Source organism: Pan troglodytes, chromosome 11, assembly GCF_028858775.2.
Source record: "Pan troglodytes isolate AG18354 chromosome 11, NHGRI_mPanTro3-v2.0_pri, whole genome shotgun sequence".
In the NCBI taxonomy this organism is placed as follows: domain Eukaryota; kingdom Metazoa; phylum Chordata; class Mammalia; order Primates; family Hominidae; genus Pan; species Pan troglodytes.
This window is the reverse complement of record NC_072409.2, coordinates 60,242,935-60,258,355: the sequence shown is the minus strand read 5'-3', so window position 1 is coordinate 60,258,355 and position 15,421 is coordinate 60,242,935. Positions and strand designations below refer to the sequence as shown.

General features: G+C 35.8%; 1 protein-coding gene across 7 annotated transcripts in view; it reads left to right on the top strand.

Moving 5' to 3' along the window:
- Positions 1-15,421, top strand: part of PTAR1 (protein prenyltransferase alpha subunit repeat containing 1) — a 50,567-nt gene that overhangs the window by 15,367 nt on the left and 19,779 nt on the right. For 5 of the 7 annotated variants that reach the window (XM_528318.9, XM_054658159.1, XM_009456704.5 and 2 more), the window contains exons 3-5: positions 2,883-2,949; positions 10,494-10,598; positions 12,396-12,609. In XM_528318.9, coding sequence (XP_528318.3) covers positions 2,883-2,949; positions 10,494-10,598; positions 12,396-12,609 — 386 coding nt within the window. Of the gene's footprint in view, positions 1-2,882; positions 2,950-3,961; positions 4,021-10,493; positions 10,599-12,395; positions 12,610-15,421 lie in introns of those variants that run through there. The other 2 variants (XM_016960934.3, XM_063787757.1) reach the window with 2 other exon arrangements.

Genomic DNA, 15,421 nt, shown 5'->3' with positions numbered 1-15,421 from the left:
AGAGGATAATATTTATGTAAGTAACAAAAGTAAGATACGCATAAAACAGATGAGGCCAGGTGCAGTGGCTCACACCTGTAATGCCAGCACTTTGGGAGACTGAGGCGGGTGGATCACCTGAGCTCGGGAGTTCAAGACCACCCTGGGCAACATGGTGAAACACCGTCTCTACTAAAATACAAAAAATTATCTGGGCATGGTAGCACGCGCCTGTAGTCCCAGCTACTGGGGAGGCTGAGGCATGAGAATCGCTTGAGCCTAGGAGGCAGAGGTTGCAGTGAGCCAAGATTGTACCACTGCACTCCAACTTGTACTACAAAGTGAGCCTCCGTCTCAAAGAAAAAAAAAAAAAAAGCAGAGATGAAAGATTTTTTTCCAACTAGGTAGGTTAGGAAAGCCTTTAAACTTTTTTTTTGTTAAATATTAGGAGACGGGAAGACATGAGCCAGAAAGAATAGCAAGCAGGTAAATCTGAATTATGTTCCGAGAAAAGAAGGTAGGCGGGTAGGACGTGTGTTCATAGGACAGTGGAGTTTGACTCAGGTGGAATGTAACATGTAAAGGAAAGTAATGGAATGCCAAGCTGATCAGGAGATTGAGACCAGGTTTCAGAAGGTTTCATTTCCTGGTACATTTTACCAGTACCTTGTGTTGTAGTCATGCTGTGGTATCCATAATCTCTTAGAGAGCAGACTATGTGTGAAGTTCCATGCATTTTTATCTTTGCTCATACTTTTTCCAGTATGGTAAGGTGGTGCCGTGACCACTTTATTTATTTACAGTCTTCCATGTATAATTCCACTAAGAATTAATTGCAGCTTCTTTGGTGGGCCCCAAAATGTGGTTTATGTTTCTACTTCATAATTATTTTGCCTTATATAATTATTTGTTTATATAGTCTCTCTAACTTGAAGATAACCTAGAGGCAAAATTAGGTCTTGTTTATCATTACATTCAATCACTCAGTCCTAAGGGCCTACTTTAATCTTTGTCCATAGTCAATACTTGGAATATTTGTGGAATTAAATGAATAGTGACATAGAATATTATATCTATTTTTCTTGATAAACATTAAGTTAGTGCCAAAAACTACTAAAAGTAAAAAAATGAAGAGGTTAATTATTCTTCATAGGCATATTGTGTTGTAATGTATGTAATGACTTGGAGGTCAAAATAAATGTGTACTGATCCTACTGTTTGTTGCTCATTTGAATTGAATATTCCAATATGCTCACTAGTAATGAAATCATGGGCCCCAAATAAATGTTAATCTCCTATTAAGATAGAATAAAATAATTGATTTTATTGTTAACTAGAATATTTTTAAATGACTATTGGTTGTGTTTATGTGTATTTGCTCTTAGATATTAAAAAGTTTATATTTTACTTAAACACTGAAAATGTCCCAATTATTGTAGGCAGACATTTTGTTTGCAGCATAATTGACTTGTTGGAAACAATTTTGATGTTGACTTTGCCACATGCTAATTGGGTGACTACGGGCAAATTGCTTAAATTGCAGAATTTCAGTTTCCCTATCTGAAAAGTGGGATAAGAATATTTTGGATTGTGATTATGAGAATTTAGTGAAATAATATAAAATAAAGTGCTTACTGCCATGCCTCATACACAGTAATGCTAAATAAATGGTAATAATTATTTGTATTGTTTTATTACATGACATTTAATAAGAGCTTGGTAGGGTTGCCTTAATATAGCACTGTGCCCCTAGATAGATAACCTTAATCCTAAAATTCTTTTCAGTTTTAGTAAGACAAAGACAATATGTCTAAACTTTGCTAATTTTGTTCTTTCAAATAGAGGCTTATGGTGCTTATTTGAATGTATAGGAATTCTGTCATAAATATAAATAACTAATGGATGTGAATAGCCGGTTCATAAGATAAACTTATATGTAGTAAACAATGAAAATGTTTCTATTAACAAATGTAAATTAAAACAAATGAATTGTAATTTTTTATCTGTCACATTCATTTTTAAAAATATATATAGGTCAGTTATAGGGACATAAGTACACTCATGTTCCTTTTGCCAGTATAAATAGATACAGTCTATTTTAAAGACAATCTGGAAATGCTTAGTAGGAGTCATACTGATTTTTAAGTTGTTTTGACATAGTAGTTCTGCTTCAGGAAATATAGCCCAAGAAAATAGCCTACAAGACAAAAAGTTTTTAAAAATGTTTATAGTAGTATTACCTATAACGTTAAAAACAAACAGGAAACAGCCTAAAGAGTAAGGTAATTGATGGTATATAGGACTAAGGGATTGTTATGCAACTGTTAAAAATACATACTCTAGCAATATAGGAGGATGCATATGAAATAATACTTAGTGAAAAATATAGAACAAAGTTGTACCTTTATCATTGCTATACCTATGTAAAAATATGTGCAAGAAAGGATAATTTTTGCAGGAGAATGTAAATGAATTATGTTAAGTGGGTTGGATTCTGAGTGATATTTTTTTCCTTTTGAAAATTCGCACACACAGTCAATACTTGAGATATTTGTGAAGTTAAATGAATAGTGGCATAGAAATTTTGTTTCTTTCCTCGGTAAATATTAAATTAGTACCAAAAAGCACCCAAAAGGAAGAGGTTAATTAGATTATTCCTTATAGGCATATCGTAAAATTGTTTGTGTCATCTTTTAAGAGAGTTACACTTACCAGGAGAGGGTCTTGAGAGTAATCTTCATATCCTTGACAGCTTAGAAGAGGGAATTTATCATTAAAGTTAGTATGACATGAGAGATATATTAGTATAATGTGATAGAGAGAAAGAGAACCTTAAAAGAATGAGAAGCCAAGCTTTAAAAGGTAGGACTATTTGTTTTTAATATGACTTCTCTTTATTTTAGAATTGATAGATGTCACATGTACCCTGCTGCTTCTAAACCCAGACTTTACCACTGCATGGAACGTGAGGTATGTCATTTTCATTAGTGATATGATAAAGTTTGTCCAAATTTCTGAAGACATATAAGCCCCATAAGTTGTTAGCTTTTGAAAACGAAATATAAACCATTTTACAGTTATTTCTTCTCCCTATTCTTTATACCTGTGACAATTCTAAATAGGCATTTTGCCCCTTTTTGTGTGGTGTCTTCATAAACTTTCTTGCCTGAAATATAAATTGTCGTGTTGAGTTACAGTATACTGTTTGATACATGCTTTTATTTTCCTTCATTTTTTGGGGTGGGAGAGTAATGGGCAATGGGCGTAACTGGTTGGCTTATAAGGCATATAACATTATATCATTGGTATTTGAGAAGCACTGCAGTGTAGTGGAAAGTGTATGGGATAAGAAAGAGGGAGTCATGCTTGCCTCTGGCATTTTCCCTGAGCAACTGAAAGGATGGAATTGCCATTTACTGAAATGGCAGTGTCTGGAAGAGAAACAGATTTAGGTAGGGGGTGCTTGTTATAGGCCAAGAGTTCAGATTGGGACATGTTAGATTTGTGTCCAAGTAGTTGTATATTAATTTAAAGTTCAGGAAAAAGGTCTGGGCCAGATGTAAACTTGGGAATTACTAACATATAGATGGTTTTAAAGCCATGAAACTGTTTTAAGATCCCCAAAAGAGTTGGCATAGCTAGAGACAAGAACCAGTTCAAAGACTGAGCCCTGAGACATTCTGTTTTCTAGGGTTGCACAATCCAGTACAGTAGCCATTAGCCACATGTGGCTATTGAGCCCTTGAAATGTGATTAGTCTCAACTGAGATGTGTCTGAAGTGATAAACTGCACATCATATTTTGAAGACTACCTAGCAAAAAATGGAAATATCTCATTAATAATTTTTATATTACTTGCTGAAATTATTATATTTTGGATATATTGAATTAAATATATTTATACTTGTGTTTAATATAGCTGTTAGAACATTTTAAATCATATATGACTCGTATTTGTGACTCACATTATATTTCTATTGGACAGCACTGTTCTAGCATTTGCAAGATGAGGAAGAATCAGCAAAGGAGACTTTTAGGAAGGTACCATGAACTTAAAATTCAGAGCTTTTTTAAGGGTAGGGACCATGTCTTTTTTTTTTTTTTTTTTTTTTTTCCCCCTTTGTTTCCTTAGCATCTAACTCTAGTGCCTGTACATAATAGATAGGCAGTTTGCAAATTGGGCACGGAAATCAAATTCAGTGAAAAAGAAATCAGAGTAATAGGGAAGTAGGAATGCCATTTTTCTTCATGTTCTTGTATTCCTCACCTATAGAGAGGAATTCAAAAGTCCTTCAACAAAAAAATTCTCACTAGCCTAGCATATATGCATAGATAGGTACATACACACACACACACACACCTGTATACATATGTATATACACACGTGTTATTCATTGTATATTCTATAAGCCCGTTGAGCATAGGAGAAAAAAACCTAGGCTTAAGATTCATGGAACTTAGTCCTGTTTCATCATCCTCACCAATAGAGAGGAATTCAAAAATGCTTCAACAAAAAATTATCTCACTAGCATAGTGTATATACCTACCTACATACATACACACACACACCTATATACATATATGTATACACACATGTTATTCATTGTATATCCTATAAACCAGTTGAGCATAGGAGAAAAAATTCTGGCCTTAAGATTCATGGAACTTAGTCCTGTTTCATAAGTTAACTAGTGGCTGACTTTGAGTATAACTTTTAATTATCAAGAGTTTTGATTTTTTTATCTATGAAATAAAACATTTGAATTAGGTGAATTTTTTTTATGATTCTATTAAACTTTTAAAAAAATATGTCTGGTTGGTCTTATGAAGGGAAGTTGCTCCATAAATCTAACTTGAGGGGTGTTTATGACAGTTAATCTTGAAAATTGTTCTAGTTAGATGTTTAGTAAGGTTTTGTGCTAGATGAGTAGAAAGGGAATCTTGATTTTTAAAAAATCCTTTGTGGATATGTGTTCTAGTAAATTTTAATTCATATCAGTAAGATTGATTGACATAGAAAGACATCAAATCATAGGTACATTTTGAGCAACAAACTACCAACTTCAAAGTCAACTCTAACCGTATAAGGTCTCTATTGCATATCAAATACACAGAACTTTATTTTTAATTGTTAGTGGATCTCTTCTGTACTAACCCTGGAAGGCATTGAGTGATTTTTGAATGCATTTTTCAAACTGCTAAAGAATAATGCAATAGACGTCTAGTTCAATTTGTGGGTATTGCAGTCTTAGGGGAAAGAAATAGAGGCAAAAGTAAGTTTTTGAACTGATCTCCTGTAATTACAGTGAGTGATACACATAATTTAGAATTTCAGCTGTGTTTAAAGAAAACTGCTTTTTTTTTTTTTTTTGCTTTGGAAATTTGTGAATTACCTGATGAAAGAGGTTGACTTAGTAATAATGTCCTATTTTCTTCATCAGTCTATGTACTTAGAGTAAGCAAAACACCTTTGAGCAACTAGAATAGTTGATGCCAAACTCCAGTGATTCATGTTCTGAACTCATAGCCTATTGATTTAAATTGGTAACTTTATTTTGTGCAGATTTGATGTTTGGTTCTGACATTTTGAGCTAAGAAACCTGAGCAAGTTACTGACCTTCTCCAGGATTCAGTTTCTTCATCTGTAAAATTGAGGTATTTGGCCGGGCATGGTGGCTCACGCCTGTAATCCCAGCACTTTGGGAGGCCGAGGTGGGTGGATCACGAGGTCAGGAGATCAAGACCATCCTGGCCAATATGGTGAAACCCCATCTCTACTAAAATACAAAAAATTAGCCATGCGTGTCAGTGCACACGTGTAGTCCCAGCCACTCTGGAGGCTGAGGAAGGGGAATCGCTTGAACCTGGGAGGCAGAGGTTGCAGTGAGCCAAGAGCGTGCCACTGCACTCCAGCCTGGTGACAGAGCAAGACTCCGTCTCAAAAAAAAAAAAAAAATTGAGGTATTAGGGAAAATTTTTTTTATATAGATAAAAAACAATTTAATTCTAGCACCCACATTGTGGTTTCTAATACCATTCTTTAATGATGTTAGAAATGGCTGATTCTAGGACCAGAGCAGGAAGTATACAAGATGAGCTTGGAGCATCTTATAGAGCCAGAAAGTAAGGAAGTATTCAAAAATATATGGTGGGATATGAAAAAGGGACATGGGGAGCAACTGAAAGAGCTTCCAGTGGCCATAGCTGGAATGATTTGAGCAACAAAATAAATAACATAGTATTGGATTATACCCCTATCCATCAGCCCACTGAAATGAATGAATGAATATATAAATAAGAGACAATAGACAAATGTTCTGTTAATTTATCTAGATAATCCCCCTCTACAAGGTAGAGCATAACTCTGTATTTCTTAAGGTTGAGCTGTGCACCAAATAAAAAAATCAGTGACTTTCTTGCAAAAAGTAGTGAAGAAACCTGAACTCAGCCAGGTAATCCAGATTGATATCAACAATGCTAAGTCATGTTGATAGCACATGCCTCTGATATGATGCAGTGAAAATGTCACTTTACCTCTTTGGTCTTCCTCTCCAGAATCTGTAACTCCAGTTTAATGATGAGAAAAACATTATACAAAATACCTGACCCATATTCTCAAAACTGTCAAAGTCATCAAAAGCAAGGTAAATTTGAGTAGCCAAGAGGAGCATAAGGAGACATAACTACCAAATATAAGGGATCCTGGAGGGAACTTTAGAAGAGGAAAAGGACATTTGGTAGAAACTAAGGAATTCTAAATAAAGTATGGACTTTTAATAAAAATGTATCAATATCAATACTGTTGCATAAATTTTGACAAAGGTACCATGGTAATGTAAGATGTTAATAGCAGAGAAACTAGGCACAGGGCATATGGGAATTCTTTGTATTATCCTTACAACTTGTCTACGAACCTGAACTATTGTAAAATAAAAAGTTTATTTTTAAAAAAAGATTTGAGTATCAGCAATTTCATATGGCTCAATGATGATATTTACCTTACAGGATTGTTGTGAGAAATTACGTAACATATGTAAATCACTTTACACGGTTCTTGACTCAGAGGAAGTGTTCAATACATGGTAGTTTTTAATGAGGATGGCCATTATTATTGTCATTTCAGACAGAGTAAAGATTGAGAAAAGAAAAAAAGTAGTCAGTTTTATTCAAACACCTTACATGCCTCATTGACATCAGTGACTTTGTCATCACAAGACCTAGTTGTTTTTCGTTCTGTAGCACAGTTTTCCAGAGCCCATCATAGTATATCTAAGTTGTTTGAGCTACAGCACTTTTTGAATCTGTTTGTGAGTGGAAATTGTATCTCCAGTCAGATTCTTATTTGAATACATTAGAGCAGTTGATTTTTTTTTAATGTAGCTCTAAGGCCAGGTATGGTGGCTCACACCTGTAATCCCAGCACTTTGGGAGGCCGAGATGGGTGGATTGCTTGAGCTCAGAAGTTTGAGACCAGCCTGGGCAACATGGTGAGACCCTGTCTCCACCAAAAATACAAAAAATTAGCTAGACGTGGTTGTGTGTGCCTGTGGTCCCAGCTGCTTGGGAGGCTGAGACAGGAGGATCACTTGAGCCCAGGAGGCAGAGATTTCAGTGAGCCAAGATTGTGCCACTGTACTCCAGCCTGGACAAGACAGTGAGACCCCATCTAAAAATATATATATAGCACTAGATTATGTGATTGCTGTTAATGTTACCACATATCATATTTCCTCTTAAAGTGATTTTTGAAAAACTTGTTTCAGCAATATCCAACACCTACAAATGTTCACTACTACCCCTAGCAATGTTTATTACATTGATATTAAAATTTTGCTTGATTCCATCAGGTGATCTTTTTCAGTGTCCATATATTAACATTGATTGAGGTTGTTTCAAGCTAAGATGTCTTCCCAAAAATGCTGCTTAATTCAAAATAAAGATATTAACGGAGTCCCCATTTTTTTCTTTTTCTTTTTTTAAAATTCTGTACCACAGTGGTTGCAAAAGAGAGTGCCCATAATTTAAGAAACTTTGTCAAAACTCAGTTGTAGGGTAACTGCCTCTTTTTTGAAGAAAATTTTGATTATCTCCCCTTATATATGGATATATATGGGAATAAAGGTAGACAGTTATAAATAATAAGAGGTCTTAAATTTATGAAATGGAAATTAAGCATAATACAATAAATTCATTATAGTAGTTGTTTTTTAAACTTTAATGGGCATCATTATTGCCAGGCTGGAGTGCAGTGGCGCGATCTTGGCTCACTGCAACCTCTGCCTCTTGGGTTCAAGCGATTCTCCTGCCTCAGCCTCCCAAGTAGCTGGGACTACAGGTGCGTGCCACCATGCCCAGCTAATTTTTTTACTTTTAATAGAAACAAAGTTTCACCATGTTGGCCAGGATGGTCTCAATCTCTTGACCTCGTGATCCACCTGCCTCGGCCTCCCAAAGTGCTGGGATTACAGGCGTGAGCTACCGTGCCCAGCCAATGGGCATCATCTGAAGAGCTTGTTTTAAAACACATATTGCTGTGCCCACCTGAGTTTCTGACTCAGTTGGTTCTGGGCTGAGGCCTGAGGATCTGCATTTCGCATAAGTTCCAGATGATGCTGATGTTGCAGTCAGGGTTCACTTTGAGAAACATTGCTTTCAAACGTGGTTAAAATTACATAGAGCAATATTTTCCTCCTTTTACTTTATAGGTATCCTGACTTACTGTATGAACAAAATGTTACTGATTTCAGAAGAAAAATAATCCAAGACTGCAAAAGCAATTGGCTGTTGCAAGAAAAAAATATTTTTATATATATATTATATATATATAATGACAAATTGGTTTCCTGAACATTGAAAGGAAAATAGTTGTTTTCTTTATCAAATAAAACTTTATAAATAGTATGTCACTGTTGGAAAGAAAATGTATTGTGGTATTTAGGAATTAAGTCCGTCTAAGTAGATATGGTATAAGACCTGGATTCTGGTTTTCTCTGGCTTAAACTTCTCTAAAATAAATGAATAATCAGCCCTACACAGGAAGGACATTTTAAGATAAATAATAACAAATGATCTGATTTTATTATAAAATTATAGATACATTGAGAATTCAGTGAGAGTGTAATATCAGCACTTATCAAAAACTTACCTGAGAAATTAAATGTAAATTGTATTTACCTGAGAAACAGGTATAGAAAGCTCTTGCATGACATTCTTTATATAGTTGGCCCTCTGTATCTGTAGGTTCTGCATCCATGGATTCAACCAACCGCAGATAGAAAATATTTGGGGAAAAAATTGCTTTCTGTAGCGAACATGTTCAGACTTTGTTTTCCTATCATTAGTCCCTGAATAATGTAACAACTATTTATATAGCATTTACATTGTATTACATTGTATTATAGTAACCTAGAGATGATATGAAGTATATGGGAGGATGTGTGTAGGTTATATGGCAACACATTTTATATCAAGGACTTGAGCATTTGCAGATTTTGGTATCCTTGGGAGGTCCTGAACCAAGCCCCCACAAGATACCAAGGGACAACTGATTGCATTGAAGCTTTGGTTGGGCTTGAACAGTTTTAAAAACAACCAAAACATTACATTGCTATTACTTCTGCTGCTTATATTAATATTTTAAAAAGGAATGGCCTCGTATATCAAGGGTCATGTAAGTATTTTACCTTGTTAATAGCTCTTTTGGAAACTTATCCAAAGTAAGAATACAAAAGAAAGAAGTTATAAGCACAAAGCTTCCCCTGCCCAGATTTGTTTTAAAATAACAAAAAGTTTGAAGCAACCTAAATGTCTAACAAGAAGGGAAAAGCATAGCTTCTAAATGAAAACTAATTTGATCATTTAAAATGTTCATTACAAAGATTATATAGAATCATGGGGAAATTCTTAAGATATAATGAGAGCAGGATGTAAAATTATATGTTAAAATGTATGTGTGATAGGGAAAAGTAGAAGGGAAAATTCAAAAATAAAAAGTAGTAATTTGGTTAGAATAGTGATTCCATGAATGATTTTTTTTTCCCTTACATCTCAACCATATTGTGTTTGTTGTATGTGTGGTTTTGTAATGAAATAGACCATGTCAAGTCCTATTTAGGAAACTAGACCAATTTTGACTGGTATTGGATTGGCCCTATAGGTACGACTATCAGGTCTCACAACTTTTGGAAATGAGATAGGCCAGAAAACCCCATTTACCCTCACGCAAATAGTTAAGATTTAAAAATAGTTAAAATCTATTGATTTAAGAGCTTCTCTTTCTGCTTATTAATTTGTTATATTGGGATTATGAGAATACATTCTTGATTACTGCATGTCACATTTATGAGCGTTTTATATCCCAGAGTGGCTTGGGCTTTTTTTCTTTCTTTTTTTGTTTTAAAATTCTTAGACATTCGCTTCACAATGAGATTATATTAAAAGCCATGTAGAACTTTTGGATATAAGGATAAAGTAATGTTTAATTTTTTTTTTTTTTTTTTTTTTTTTTTTTACAGGAAAGAGCTGATCCTCTCTGGCACTTTAAATCCGATTAAGGATTTACATCTGGGAAAACTCGCCTTAACCAAGTTTCCAAAGAGTCCAGAAACATGGATTCACAGGTGTGGTTAATTTACAACATAGTACTCTTACTTAGGATTCAGAATGGCTGGAGAAAGAAACATGACATGTGAGAGGCAAGGTTAGTTATTGGTTCCAGAGCATGAATTCTGAAGTCAGGTTACCTACATTTAAATCTAGGAGCTATATAACTTGCTACCTAAGTGTTCATGGGAAATTACTTAACTCACCAAGCCTCAGTTTTCTCATTTGTAAAATGAGAATAATAATTACACCTATCTCATATAGTTAACAGTCAAGTTTACGTGAGTTAATGCATGTAACACTCCCACAGTGCCTGGCACATATTAAATACTCAATAAATGTTAGCTATTATTAACTCTTTGAAGCAGTTGTGGGCATTGCATTTATAGATACTCAACTGTAATGAGCAACATGGATTTTAAAAGCATTTGGTTGTTTTCCTGGTAAAGATGTTGGTGGTGATGGTTGTGGTTATTAAAATTAACTTACAGAGAAAGCTGAGGGCAGCTGAAGCGAATGCTGTGTAGGCTGAGCTAAAGTTGCTAAAATCCATACATACAAAGAACATTTTTAGGTTAAAAGCATGGGACAGATAGCCAGAATGCACTTTAGGACTCTCAAAATCCTGGCCACCTGGAACCATCTTCCTCTTAGACCCTCTGTAACTACTCTTATTTGACCAAAATGGGATGGTGTGGGCTTGCTAGTCAGGACCAATGAAGAAGTCACTCTGAAATTCTCAGTTTATTAAGCCACTCTAATTTTTCTTAAATCCTGGGCATTTTTAGGATCTTATGTCCGTTCCAGGTGTCTTAGTGGTAATCATGCCTTTAGTTAACATTGCAGGTCAGCTTCTTCCAAACCACATAGTCAGTTGTATTTTCTTCATCACCAGAAACTGAGATAGTATACCACAGAAAGGTATATGACTGTGTGTATGGGGGTTTGGAAAGGGATGGTGGCAGGGGAAAGGAACTGTTAAATATGCATCCATCAGTTTGGCTTGTCTAATTTTTTTTATCAAGCAATATTTTGTTGTTAAATAAGAAATTCCATTATTTTAAAATGACAAAGTGAGTTTTCTTACTTAATTTCCTGTACCTTTGGGTTTGAAATCTTTAGTCTAAAAAATGCTTTTATATAAGTAAATTACTGGTACAAAGTAAACACATTAAGTAGCTTGAAACACTATTTAGTGTTTTTTATGTAAATACATGCTAATGCAAATCTTAAACAGACAAAGGGAGAATTTGTGGATAAGGATATTTTGACACCTTCTTAATGGTTTAATGAATTATATTTGTTACCTTCCAGATTTTATGCTATAATACAGAATTTTGCTGAATGAAAGCTATCAGAATGCAGCTTCTTGTTTGCAAACAAATGCACATAGGGTGAGGCATGCATATATACTTAAAGATGTGAATCATGACTCCTTATAATATTTATCAGCCATTAATTTATGACCTCTCACCACCACCACACACACACACACCAATTGCCTTTACATTTCCTGGCCAAGTGGAGTTTTGGGATTGTCATTTTAGAAGTAATGACATTCTCTGTATTACAGATTTTAAAGTTTTTTTTTTTTCCTGTTTATCCATTTTCCACCCTTCATCCATACTGCTAAATTAGTATCATCATAAACAACAAAACAACCCCTCCCCATCTCCAAAATACTAGACTTATAAACAGGTATTATTTTGCATTGTCTCTGAATGGAAATTAAATTAGGAACAATGAAAACTGGTTATTTTTCTCTCTGGTTTATGTTCTTTCTGTGTTCTCTTTCCCACATGCTGCCTTAACAGGCGATGGGTGCTACAACAGCTAATTCAGGAAACCTCCTTGCCTTCCTTTGTGACCAAAGGAAACTTGGGAACAATTCCCACAGAAAGGGCACAGCGACTCATACAAGAAGAGATGGAGGTCTGTGGTGAAGCAGCAGGGAGATACCCAAGCAACTATAATGCTTGGTCCCATCGCATCTGGGTTTTACAGCACTTGGCCAAGCTAGATGTCAAGGTAGGAATATTATTGTCTCCTGGGCAGACTGCCTGTCTGCCCTTAAAATCTTCTGGTAGTAGTTCATCCTCAGAAGGGCTTTGAAGGAGTAGAGAAACTGATGGTCTGGCAACTTGAGAGAATCGCAACAGCTGCTACCTCTGGAGGAACCCTGTAATTAAATAAAAAGCTTGCATTCCCCACCAGTGCTGTTTTTGGCAGTCTTAAGGCTAGTGCATTGGTAAAGCAAGGCAGGTTTAACCAACTGAGGAAGATTGAGCATAACTCACTTTATCCTGAAACAGGAAGGGATTATTAAGCCTTATAGAACTGGAATTGCTATTTCTTGGTAGTGTTTGGTTATGTGACAATATACTAAGTCAGCTGGCTGTCTTTTCACACTCTCGTCCTCTGAAAAGGGGGAGAGGAGGGCAGGGATAGACAATCTCACCCAGGTGTTTTTAAAATTGGCTGAGCCTATAAATTACCTGGGGATTCCTAAGTTCCACTCCAAGCCTACTAAAGCAGAATGAGGGTGGATCTAGAGATCAGTATTTTCCACTGACTCAGGGTTATTTGAATGCAGAGCCAGTTTGGAAACTCTCACAGCCTAATCCTTTCAGTTTAGAAATGAGGAGATGGAGATTTCCAGAGAATTTTAATGGCTTAGACTTAGCTACAGTTGTACCACTTATTATTCATCAGAATGAGAGCCACATGTCCCTTTTGCTCCTTATATACTACGGTGTCTCAGTTTTTTCTTTTCTGATGGTGTCACAGTGCCATAAGAATCTAGGGTGCTCATCTAAAAAGCTTCTCAGGCTTGAGACAGTTAAAAGAGGTCAAGTTGAAGATTGAAGTGCCGCAGGTGATGCTTTCAGATAAGTGGGGAAGTGTTATGTAATTTTAACTTACCACCCTCTTCTTCCTACATCCCTCTTCCCATGCTCCCATTTCTCTCTTTGTTTCCTGGCCAGGGCAAATGGGAGACTTTTTACTTCCAGAGGATTTTAAGCCAATAATTCTGGAAGAGAAGCCTTCCGCATTCAGTTTACATGGCTTTGAGTTTCAGGAGGGGTGGCCGCCTAATGGAATAGAAAGAACCAAGGCTCAAAATCACATCAACCTAGGTTCAGATTTTGGCCCCACTACCTATATGTGGAAAGCAAGGTTTTATTGTTTTCATTTATAAAATAGGAACTCTACTGTCTGCCTCAGTGGATTATTGTGAGAGTTAATTGAGTTAATGGATGTAAATTACTGGGCATCTAATAGAGAGAGATTCACTCGATTTTAGTTCCTTTCTCTGTTCTCCAGAGATAGAAAATTGGCTACCAGTTTGCTTGATCAACTCCGTGCAATTTATTGATGAAAAAGTATAAAACCCTATCATACCCACCGACTGTCCTGTATACGCAGTAAAACAAAGTGTTTGCTCTCAACAAATTGAAAATCTAGTTGAGAAAGTAGACCAACAATTACAAAGCATCAGAATACAATGGGAGCACAGAAAAATCGTTCTTCATCTAGGATGCGCTCGTTGGAAATAGCTGCCGGGGGAAGGAAGATACATTGAGTTGGGAGGCATGATTACAAGTTGTTTGGTGGGTTGTCAGGGATATGGAGTGCTTGGTGGTCATCTCAGATCCATGACTTGATAGTGTGTGGGAAGAGGAAAGAGATATGGGGAGGATTGGGGATAAAAAGGAAGGCGGAGTCCAGGTTGACTGAGAGATCTTTGGAAATTTTTCTGCCATGATGTGGACCTTTACAAGTGGCATTTCCATAAAATCAGGAACAAGGGGCCAAAGTGAAATTTTTGGTTACTTGAGACCATCTGGTGGTAAAGATAACTCATTAATGGTGAGCTCAGCTGCCAGGGTCCACTCCTGGGTTCAGATGTCATCATCCTTCCTTGACCCGCCCTTGGAGGAAGACTTACCATTCTTCCATTCACCACTTGCCACTGCAACATCTCTTGCTCTTGTTGTCAGTGAGGAGTCCTAAATTTGCAAAATCCCCTTTCTGTTGTTATAAGCCATTGGGCCCACCTAGAACATTTACTACTATGCTTTGTCTATTACAGGAGGTAATCACAAAAATACCGGTAGTCTAAATCAGCTTAAAAATATATATGAAATGAGCCAGCATTTTTTAACTTAGGAAATTGAAAATGACTTTTTAAAGTGCTGGCATCGAGTATTAGTAAGAGTATGAAAATGAGCATTATTCAAATTGTTATAAGCTTACTGAAGGGCAACATGGCAGCACTTATCACACTTTTAAAAATAGGGTGTTATTTTTAAGAGTTCTGCTTCCAGGAATTCATCATAAAGAAATAATGGAAGATGAAGTATGGTAGAATGATTAGAAGCTTCACTCAGTGGTCATGCAGACCTGCTTTGCATTCTGGCTTTACCACCAATTTGCTGTGTAGCCTTGAGGAAGTTGCTTAGCCTCTTCAACCTTCAGTTTTCTCATCCGGAAAAGGAGGGTGACAGTAATTCCCATCTCACTTAGTGATGCAAATTGAAAGGGAGGATTCATATAAAGTGGCTATCAAAGTGCCTTAATTAAGTGCTCAATAAACACTGGCTATTAAATATAGAAGTTTGATATATAAAAGTAGCATTTATAGTAGTGAAAAACTAGAAAAGCTGTAGCCCTTCAATAATGAGGGAATTGTTAGATTACAATCCATCACATTGGAATATTTTGTTATGACTAAAATGTATATTTTGGAAGATGATTTAAAGGAAAATATTCACAATAGGTTATATTAGGGTAGGCCTAATATTATTATTTATTTATTTATTTATTTTTGAGACAGGGT